We start from the raw sequence: 11,608 nt of genomic DNA, 5'->3' as shown, positions 1-11,608 counted from the left end.
TGTTTATATATTTTAAGAAATCTATCAATATATTTATATTTTTATGTAATATCTAATATTTGTACCTCCGATTTTATTGCATACATTTTCCTATTGTAATATTAGATATGAGATTTGACTCTCTTGCTGTTTACCCATCTATATATCATAAAAATCTGTCACCACCCAGGAACTTCATCCTTTCTCTACCTTCTCCTGTCTTCTGCTCAGTTGGTATCTGAACATCATTCTTATCAGGCTGTTATAGCTATTGTTCATTTTTGTCCAATTTCTTAATATCTCCTTTTACATATTACTATACCTTACCTATACCATATCCACACCACTTATCTGTTGTACCTAATACATCTTCCTCTCTACCATATATAAAACCAGTTTTAATGAGTAGTCTCCTACAATTTATGTGTCTAAATCTATATTGAGAACTTATATCACACCCGGTTATATTTATTAACAACTTGTCTCTAGTCTACCAACATGTATATTTCCTTGTTATTATTAATATTTTATTAATTTTAGTTTTTCTATATACTTTATAAACTTAACAATTGCTTCGAAATGTTTTTTATTTTCAGTGTTCTGATAATTCTAAAATTATTGTATCTTGTTTTCTCATTTAGTCATGACAAAGCCCTGTAAAGTGGGGCAAAACATTTGTTAACAATAAATAGTTTTCTTTTACTATGTTGATACCTTTATTGACTGCTATCCGGACTATCTTCCTCCAATCTACTTCATACGGTCAATAATCTTCCTCCAATAATTTATTTATGATACTAACGTGATTTTAAAATAATCTTTCTTTTAGTATGAACTAGATCTGCCAATTGAAGTGAAAGTTGGTACAATTGGCAGAATAAACATAAAAATACCATGGGGGTGTTTCAACAAACAGTCAGTGGCCATAGAGATGGAGGTGAGTTAATTATAATCATACATTTTCAAAGTAAATCAAGTCAAAGTTATTTTTTGACATGTTAAATAGCTTCATATGCTATAATAAAATATGAGGAATACATTTGCCCTTATTTATTATTAATTTATAATTGCAAATAATAAAATGTTGAAACCTAAATTATTTATTAATCAATTATTTACAGGACATATATGTAATTGTCGCTCCAATCACAGACCGAGAATATGATCCTGAAAAAGAGAAACGCTTGATAAGAGCTTCAAAACGAAGAAAATTAGAACTTTTAGAAATTGGCCACTTTTTAGGAACAGGTGGAAACCTATCTCTTTTACACTTCTCATTTTTGTTGGTTTGTTGCTAATTATTATAGTTTTTATATATTTTCAGATGCTCCGGAATCACCTAGTTTTGTAGAAAACTTGATTACAACTATTATGAATAATTTACAAGTGTTTATTCATAATATTCATGTACGTTATGAGGATTCAAAGCTGAACAGTGATTCTTTATTCGCATTTGGATTGTGCCTTCAGAGTCTTTCTATAGAAACGACAAATAGGTATTTTTCTTCTAGTATGCACTTGTCAGGCACTGGTTTTATCAGTATTGTGCTCGTACAATGTTCATTGATTTGATGTGAATACAGTACAAAGCAGATTTTGTATTTGTATGCCTTTATATAAAATGATTTGTTAAAATTCTTCAAATTGAAGTGTATTAAATTTATACTGACAGCTATTTTGTTAGTTTTTTACTATTATATTATAGTGTTATTATTTATTTATTTTGTTAATGAAGAACAATTTGTTACAGTAAATGGAAACCAACTACCTCACAGCAAGGATTATCATCAGTTTATCAAATGGTTAAGGTAGAATCACTTTCAATTTATTGTAACCCAGGATGTTCACAATTAGTCGGAAAAGCTCCTGGACAAGACTCTGCTGCTCCTTACACTTGGAGATCAGATATGAAAAGGGGCCTTGAAACATTCAGTGTCAAAGGAGAAGAATTTGAATTTAGTAAGCTTTAAATAATATTAAATGTTATTTTTTGTTGTTTGATCACTTATCTTTGATATACTCTATTTTATCAGGCATAATTTAAATAAATGCTTTATTGCAGTTTTAAAACCGATAACAGCAAAAATGAAATTGATTGTCAATAAATCAAATGAGGCAAGGGTACCTAAGCTGTTGGTCGATTTTGTGTTACAAGACGCTGCTACACAACTTTCTAGACAGCAATATCTTGTACTTATAGACCTCATGGATTCATTTAAACGAATAAATATTAATAGGTATACCATCATCATAATAAATATTGCAATTTACATATATATATTTTTTAAATTGTTTGTAATTTTTAGCTAAATTTGATTTAATCAATATTGATATTTTCAGAAAGTATAGACAGTATCATCCAAATAAATCAGTGAGCGGTAATGTAGCATGTTGGTGGAAGTATCTTTACAATGGTGTTTTAGAACAAAGAGTTAGGCCATATACTTGGAGTCGAATTTCAACTCATAGGTAGTATTTATTATGGAACTCTATTACATTGATCATACAGTTTAGTGTTTACTGAGCCTGTTGCAGTTTTTATTCATTCGTATCAGTTTGTATTTTTCATACATGCATCAGTATATACAAAATCTAGTTGTAATATTTTGTAATGCTTAGTATTTTAATATATATATAAATCAAATTTCATTCATATATATTGAAGCATATATGATTTTTATAATCAAGAGAAAAGCATATATTTTTTTATACTTGATTGGTCTGACCCCTCCCTCCTTCTTGATTGAAATTCCACTTATTAATTAATTAGTGATTAATCTAAATCTATAAAAATTATCAAAGTTTATATTAATTACTAGTCTCGTAATTCATTAGATTTAAACTACAGTTGCCAATCTCCATTTACTAAAGAGTTGAAAGAAAATCATCAGGAAGTTTTCATGTCCATAAAGATTGAACAGACACAAGCTGTATTTATTTTGATTTTAATGAAAATAATTCCTTGGAATTCCCCTATCCATAACGAGGAGGTTATGATACTTCTGTAGGAGTCCCATGGACCATTGTCAAGGAGACAACCTAATAATTGTTTTCACATTGTTACCATATTATTCCCTCACACATAATACTAATGTTTTTCAACATACTCAATTATTGACTTGCCACGGGTCAGTTAAGAAGAGCCGAAACGTTGGAGAATTAAAATATACTGTTGAGAGTTAGGTGGTTCATTTGTAGTTATGTTATTATTAATATAAACCACTCTCAAATAATTAATTAATTAATAAATATATTAATATGGAAAATAATGGTTAATATAATGTTTATAAAGTATTGTTATTCTTTTTTTTACTTTTTATAAATGTTCCAGGAAAAATTATAGACGGTACAGAGACATTTATAAACAAACCTTATTGAAACCAACTGACACTGAATTAAAACTTGATTTACAGCAATGTGAAGATCTGTTATCAATAACGGATATAATCATAGCCCGGGAGGATGCTAAAATTCAGGTTATTAAAAGCATAATAATTATTAATAGTATTATTGCTATAATATACCTCTTAATTGCTACAATCTTGTTTATTAATTTATTTTCAGCTGTTAAAGGAAGAACCTGAAAGGGTCAAAGCTTATGAGAAAGGAGGCATTTGGTGGAAGAAAGGAGCAGACTCTGAGCCTCATCCTGAATTGCATGTTACTGCTGGAACTGGTAGAGGCATTTGGGCACAATTGTCACCTTCTGAAAAAACAATGTTATGTGATGCTATTGGTTATAATGAGGCAGCATCAGGGGAAATTGAAAAACCAAAACAGTATATTGGTAATAGAAATTTATTTTAATATTTTCCTTTTTAATTTCAATTTTATTCATTTTCCCCTATTAAAAAAATACTTATGTTTGTTAGAATTTATGTTATTGCAAACCCAGAATAAATCTTATTTACAATCTTCCTAAAATAAGTTGGTTAATGATCAATAATCTACACCTCTTACCTGTATTGGAAATATGATTATAACTCAATCTGACGATCATAAAACTTTTCACTGTAATATAAATTAACTAAAATTTTTAAATAAAATACATTTTATTTTTCCAAAATATTTTATTCTGTTCTTTCAGAGATTCCATGGATAATTTGGAATAAAAAAGAATTGGATGGAAATGTACTCCATTTTGTAACATTAAAATAAATACACAAATTTAAATTTAAACAAAAATATTATAAAACATTATAAATAGAAATTACAATACTTGATGTATTAAACATTCCTGAGATATCCTCTAACTGTTTCATCAATAGACTTCTTAATTGATTTTTATCTTTTTATTGTATTTCATCCACCCATTCAATCACTGGTTGATACTTGAATATAATTAAATTAATGTTAATTATTTTATTTTTAATTTAGTTGAAAAATCTTGTTAATTATAAGATTTCTAGATCTCAGTTACCTTTTTATTTTACTTACCTGAATTGCCTAACTCAAATTATATTGCTTGTTTAACTTTCTAAAAACTAATCTAAATATCTCTAGATTGTACAGCTTTTTCTCCCTTTTCAGAACATAAGGTGAACTTCACATTGGCTAATTGTTCACTCAGTTTATTGAATCGTGGCCATGAAGTTATGGTTTTAACCCTGGCTCAGTTTCTTGCCAGCCTTGAGACTAGACCTTCAGCAAAGGCATTTAAACTATCTGGAAGGGTTGAAAGTTTTGTCATCGAAGGCATCAGCTTGGAGCATGACTTAGTTCCAATCATCACAGCTGATAATATATACACAGGTGAATTTTTTCAAAATATTATATACCTTTATTAACTCGCTTATATTTTAGAATTTCTAATTACTTAATAGGTTTATAGAAAATCAATCAAACTTCATCCAGTGAATGTTCTTCTTAGTACTCATTAAATAATTATTTTTTAAATACTAATAACAATTGAAGGATCTATTGGAAAAATTGTGAGTTTCCATATACTGTTTGAATTTCACCACCATCTATTAGCCAGTGACATGAAGTAAAAAAACATAAAATAAATAGCACAGAATTAAAAAAAATTGATTCAACTGAAAATTGTGTTTGAAAACTTATTTCACAGAATGATAAGATAAATACACATTCAAGCTAGAGCATTGAGATTTTCTCTTACTCGTCTCTCCAGTATTTCATTGTTACTTCCTGTTCACTACAATGTTACTCGCTAAAACTTGCTTACAATATATTTTTATTTTTCCTATGTTTAAAATGGTAATTTAAAGGTCATTGATCTTGAAAATAACTTTGAAAGAACTCTGTTGCCATAGTAATTGAGATTAATCCTAATCAGTTTTAAAAAAAATAGAACCTTATCATTTTTCCATTAGACCTTTTTCAATTTATTTGGCTCTAATAACTTTTTTATTTCTTTAAAATTAAAATTAAAATTATTATAAAGTTATTCTTATATTTGTGATATTTGACAATCCTTCCTGGCAACCTATCTCACTAAAACTCTTCTTTTATTTTTTTTTTCTCCCATGACGAAATAAGTTATTCAATACATACATATAGGAGTTATATGTATATCTGGTAGTTTGTAATTCCTTCGCACTAAAACTCCTTTTTTTTTCTTACTTCCTTTATTGAAAATACTTATATAACAATATTAATATATACCTGAGTATATAAACATGTAACTTGTACCCTTCCTTTGCCATGTGGTATTATAAGGAGTTGGGCTGGGTCCGCTGAAGGCGGGGTTACAATATTTAACTTATAACAGGAGCCGCTGGCCAGGGGGTACAAAGAACAGGGAGGGCCGCTCCACTGGGGGATAATATGGGTTAAGATGACTTCAGGCTGCAGAGCTCTTTGGAGTGAAGTTCCTCGGACTATTCGCCGAAGGAGGGAGTTCTGGAGACTCTGCAGCTTTTTCAGCGTGGTCTTGAAGAGGTGTCACAGGATCAGGCCACCATAGAGCAGAGTTCGGTGGATGATTCCTTTATAAATCTTCAACTTGAGCCAAAGTGAGATCTGCTGAGAAGTGAGCAGGTGGTATAGCCTATGTAGCAGAAGCATTTTCGGCATATTGGAGAGCTACCTTCAGACTCATACTGGAGGCGTAGATCCTGATATTGTCTGCATAGGATGCTACTACTGCCTCTGGGTGCTTGAGGGCGACTACTGGTACCATAAAAACGATAAACAGTAGTGGTCCCAGCACAGAGCCTTGAGGGACTCCGCAGTTGGTGGGGGCCGGAGATGAGAAGTCCCTGCCTACTCGTATGGCAAAAGATCTTTCACTAAGATAGCTTCCGATCAGTCGGCATAGAGCAGCAGGGAACCTGAACTACTCCAGGTACTCCAGGCCTGGCTGCAGTCCAGAGAGATGAAAGCCGTCTCCATAGTTCTTATTCATCTGCTCTATGGTGTGCTCTTGAAGTTCGCCAGATGGCGTTCGCAGGCGACACCTTGCTAAAATCCAGTCTGCTCTGGGGGTATAACATCAGCTTCCCTGCAGTGTTCCATAAGGTGGTGTAGAAGCCGTTCGATAACCTTGCTGATGTGTGAGAGGACGCTGATCGGGCGGTAGTGCTCAGGCAAGTCACATTTCTTCCCCGGCTTGAGTAGCGGCACTACAATCGCATAGTTCTAGACTTTACCCTTCCTGGGAAGCATCTTCAAGAGTACACTTGGGATCCCATCCTGCTCAGACGCTTTGTTACCCTTAGTGTGGCGTAGTACCGTCTCCAGCTGGCTGAAGGTGGAGATGATGGGCTTCTCAACTGGACTTGGTGACCTACCAAGTGGTATAGGAGCATTAGACGTCCGCTCAGCATCCATTGCTGCATAGGTTGAGGCCAGGAGGGCAGCCTTCTCCCCAAACTTCAACAGGTTGTTCCCAGCAGTAAGTAGTACAGTCCTTCTCTTGGTGACAAAGTTCCTGGCCAGCTTCCAAAACTTTCGATGGTCATCATTAGTCCTCCGTTCTTCCAGTCATGCATGAGTGCAGCTATCTGCCGATTCATCGCATTGATGACCTGTTTTAAGCTACAATCATGTGTGCGCTGAAAGACATTGCGCAGGTTATTTTTCCGGCCAATCAGAGTGAGGATATGGTTCGGTGGCTTCCTGATGGCATTGGAGAGGGGGTAGAAATTATATATACTTTGTTTCTATTGGCTGCCTCCTGGATAGTAGTGGTGATCACCTCCACCGCTGAGTCCACCTCTTCCGGTGTACAATATTGTACAATTTTTGGTAATGCTTCAGCAACTCCCGACCTGTATCCTTTCCAGTCGACCTAGTAGAGTAGGAATTTGCTTGCCGGTGGTGGTGGTGTGGCAGGCGTACCCTCAAAAGTATAAAGTACAGGCCTGTGGCCCGGTGGTCCGTAGGGTAATGCTTGACAATCCGTAACCGTGTGCATATTTTTGGTCAGGAGCAGGTCAAGGGTTTTGTACACAAAGGGTGGGACACATGCCTAAAGGTGTGCACTCCCGGGTGGAAGAGAGCCAGCCGGGTCTTGGTGATGTAGGTACCCAGTGGATTACTACTACACAACCGGGCAGTGTACCGGGCATTGAAGTCTCCCAGGACAATATGCCGGCTCATCGCCTGGGCGTGTTGCAGTAATAGCTTCAGAGATTTGAGACCACCTATAAACACAGGTGAACGTGTAACGGTGTTTAAACCACACATCCACTGTGACTAGATGAGTTCCCTCGGTCGCCGTCACTGGGTTCGGGATGATCCTTAATGGGATGTCCCTCCTGACCAGGATCATGATACCTTCACAAGAACCAGGTGAGCAGGCCTCTTGGTTTGCATAGTACCCTTGAAAGTACATCCGGGACGAGGTGGAGAACATGGTGTCTGTCCGGGCCACTACTGATGGTCTGTGCTGCTGCATGAGAAGCTCGATTTCAGCCTGCTTCAGTGAGAGGCCTCTGGCATTATAATTGATGACTACATGCTCAGGCATAGTGGTGTGCAAGAAACTTGCCCATCATCTCCATAAGCATTGTCACCATGCCCATCATCTGGTCCATGCGAGTGCACAGCTGTTCGATGATTGGCATGTCAGAGGCACACGTCGCCAGGGCAGGCTGAGTTGGCTGCTGCTTCTTGGGTGTTCCTCCCATCACTTCAGAGGTGATGTCTTCCCGTACAGGCTTGGCTTTCTGGACTGCACTAGCGTTGGCAGTGGTGGAGCCACTTCTTCCTTGGCCTGACTCCCAGGAAGTGACAGTCCTATATCACTTTTAAAAATTTTACTTAAGAAGACTTTTAGATAGTTCAATCAAGCAATATTTAAAAAGTGTATAAAATTGGGAAATTATGTGAAACCTGCCACTCTCACCCTCCATGGTAGCCTTACTTATTTTAACACTTAAGCGACTATGTTGGTCAATGTACGACATGTCACAATCTCTCAATAGGAGGTCATAACACAAAAAATAGCAAAAGGGAATCCTTCCCTGCAAACCCGCCCCACTGAAACTCCGAGGAAGCGACATTCCTATATTACTTTTGAAACATTTACTTAAAACGGGAAGAGGATACTTAAGAAGTTAAATTGAGCAGTATTTAAAAAGCACCTGAAATTAAAAAACGACAGAGTTTGTGTAAAATTTTTTTATTTATATGTACGTATATAATAAAATTAATAGAAAATTGATGTGCTCACAATTGATATGAATAAGCAAAGAAGTGTTTAAAATCGTAGTTTTTTTTTTGTTATTAATAGCAAATATTTATATATCTTTTATAATTATTTTATTTCCTTATTGTTGTTATCTTTGATTTATAAAAATTACTACAAAAATTAGCAATTTTTTTTTTAGGTAATACAGCTTCAAATTTTCTTTCTATTGATTTTGAAAAGAATCCTCTCAATTCAGAAGCAGATTACGGACTGACTATCAACTTAGAACCAGTTGAAATTGTATATCATGAGGTATGTTTCAATTTTTCTTTTTCACCTTAAATTTCTGAATATTAAAAAAATGAAAAATAAATAATATTACATCAATTAGGTATGTTGATGATTCTTAAGTATGCCACATAGTGTTTATGTTTATTTGTTTGGATTCCATTTCTTTCACATTCATACATAGTATTTTTGTGATTTATTGGTACATTATTTTCATAATAAAAATCAGTTCAGCTATACTTATTACCATTACATGGAGCACACCATCCAGTTGTAAGGTCTGTGGAACAGCTGATCCATAATAATGGGTGCAGCTAACTAATATTCTCAGATTAATAAACTCAATATTTCTCAGGATGTATAGAATTGTTTAATATTGCAATATTTAATAATAATAATATTAGTGGTACACCCTTTACTATTGCTGAACTAGAAAGCACTCTCTTTGTGATTAAAGAAAAACAGGGTTTGATATCTTTCTACATTTATAAGATGTAGGTTCCATTTCACGTCCCAACTGCTTGTTCTTTTGGCTATATTAAAGAGTCTCCTCATGAGCACTTTCAGCCTACCCAATTGAGCCAACCTTGTAGTATTCCTATTGGATTTAATCCTACACTCACTTTTATTGTCAGTACATGACCTCATAATTGCTTAATCATATCATATCGGGGGCATTTACTTAAAACAAGTGACTTGCAGCAGAGCCATCCTCTGAATTGTCACCAACCTGCTCTTCTGTCTTTGCGAGAGATATCGACTCCACGCAGGGAACGCATATCTCAAGATACCCACAACCACTCCTTTATAAATGGAAGTGTTTCTGGGTATCTAAGGCCCCAAAATGCACCCCCAATACGATTAAGTCCATTAAGAGCAAGGGATACCCTACTCCTCATGTAGTCTAAGAGAGGCATCACATTGAAGTTTCTTCCAAGTCTTACGCCAAGGTATATGAAAACCTCATTGGGTTGTATCACTGCTCCTTGTATCCTGTACTAAGGGTGGGTGTACTAGTAATAGGGTGGGCCTTGGCTACCATTCTGTCCTCAAAATAACTCTTCAAAAGGTCGTACTAGTTACTCGGGGTCTCATATTTTTGCAATTTCTGAAGCCTGGCCTCCATACACTATCAAAGGCAGATGATATATCAAACAGGAGGAGCCCCTGTACCTATACCCTCTCTTCAACATCACGGCGCACTCTCAGCAATGCATCTGCAGTTCTTCTGTGTTTAGTGGATCCATTACTGATGTGGATGGCTAAAGACAGAAGCCTAGCTCTTGAGAAGACTGGTCGCAGACTAGTGAACACCATGTTTCTAACACTTGGCTTATTACTGGAAGGAGGCATTTGGGCCTATAAGACTTGGCTAACTGCTTATCCTTGTCTCCTCCTTTGTACAGAATTAAGAGTAGCTTGACATCAGCAATTTTCCAGCTTCTTGAAAAGTATCCCCTATCCAGGCAGTCAGTCATTGAACACTGTAAAAAATTTTCTTCAATGTAGGGCATACTATAGTTTAACATTACCGCGTTGATCGTGTCCAAACCTAGAGCATGACCAGTCCTTTGCTTAGGTACAGCTTCACGGAGATCCATATGTCTCACAGTGGGCACAAATCCGTACCAGGTGGGCATATCAAGGCGAGCCTTATGAATCTATCCTCCTCATTATCTTGGGATGGGTCATCCCTGGGGTATGTTTCCTCGATGAACATCTTCTCTGCCTCTTCCAGAGTAGATGCTTGGTTACCTCCATGCTTCAAAGCTGAAATCACCTGCAGTGGGGTCCCCTCAAGGCCACCCTATACAGAATACTCCAGCGATTTTTGGATAACTCCTCGACGATGAATTCATTCCAAGACTTCCGCTTACGTGAACGCACCTCATTTCAATATGGTCTGGCCTTAGATTTGTACTAGCCACAGAGGACAGCGCGCTATTCATCACAATTATACCTGTGGTACGACCGCCGGGCCTTTTATGCCCTTAACATATTGCTGCAGAACACCACATGACCTTTACAACTATGAACTCAAGGATAATTATCAGCACTGCTAAGTCTACCCCTATTGGAGTCATAGAGGATCAAACTCAGGTGGAACCCCTACTAAAGTCACACCAAGAAAAATATATCATTAACAGTTTGGTAGCGCAACACCCATAGCTATGAGCCCAAAGCTAACTGTTTAAAGACTATTTTTGTACCACAACTCTGTTGTCCCAACAAATCCACTGCTCTAGTTTGTGCTTATTTGTTCATGTTCTTGCCAATGTTGTGTTATTAAAGCTGTCTCAAATCCTTCCCATACTTATAAGAATTAAGGGACAAATCGTTAGCATTTATAGTTAACCTCTTTTATTGCATTTTGGCGTCTGTGAACATTATAACATATCAACATACTAGAAAAGAAGTTTTACCAGTTTTTTTTTTTATTTATTTCAAGAAAATATACAATTTTATAAACTCCTAGAAGTCTTATAATTCTTAGATGAAATCGGTATTTGCTAATTAAATCATTAAATCTTAGAGCATACTTGGGAGAAAGTATATTAGATTCTGAAATAGTAAATTTTTCTTTGATAAAATGAGAAAAGTCTACTTAGCTTAAAACAGGATACATAATGAGGTGTAGATAGTTGACCGTAGATTAATGATTGGAGAAGTTTGTTGGGGGGTGCGGTCAGCAAAGAACAACATAAATAAACAAAACCATATTTATTTATTTTATGCTGACGTTTC

At 35.5% G+C, this 11,608-nt stretch overlaps 1 protein-coding gene across 10 annotated transcripts in view; it reads left to right on the top strand.

Moving 5' to 3' along the window:
• The window catches only part of LOC106678964 (intermembrane lipid transfer protein VPS13A), a 92,820-nt gene that overhangs the window by 31,282 nt on the left and 49,930 nt on the right, over positions 1-11,608 (top strand). For all 10 annotated transcript variants that reach the window (XR_010842926.1, XM_067045528.1, XM_067045526.1 and 7 more), the window contains 10 exons: positions 809-916; positions 1,101-1,227; positions 1,304-1,475; positions 1,730-1,938; positions 2,042-2,216; positions 2,320-2,448; positions 3,311-3,455; positions 3,544-3,766; positions 4,510-4,731; positions 8,775-8,887. Coding sequence is in view for 9 of the 10 variants with exons in the window: in XM_067045528.1 (XP_066901629.1) it covers positions 809-916; positions 1,101-1,227; positions 1,304-1,475; positions 1,730-1,938; positions 2,042-2,216; positions 2,320-2,448; positions 3,311-3,455; positions 3,544-3,766; positions 4,510-4,731; positions 8,775-8,887 (1,623 nt within the window). In the remaining variant the exon portion in view is untranslated. The remainder of the gene's footprint in view (positions 1-808; positions 917-1,100; positions 1,228-1,303; positions 1,476-1,729; positions 1,939-2,041; positions 2,217-2,319; positions 2,449-3,310; positions 3,456-3,543; positions 3,767-4,509; positions 4,732-8,774; positions 8,888-11,608) is intronic.

Source organism: Halyomorpha halys, unplaced genomic scaffold, assembly GCF_000696795.3.
Source record: "Halyomorpha halys isolate HHAL.00 unplaced genomic scaffold, Hhal_1.1 Scaffold170.1, whole genome shotgun sequence".
NCBI classification, from domain to species: Eukaryota; Metazoa; Arthropoda; class Insecta; order Hemiptera; family Pentatomidae; genus Halyomorpha; species Halyomorpha halys.
The sequence above is the reverse complement of the archived record's forward strand: the minus strand, read 5'-3'. Positions and strand labels throughout refer to the sequence as shown.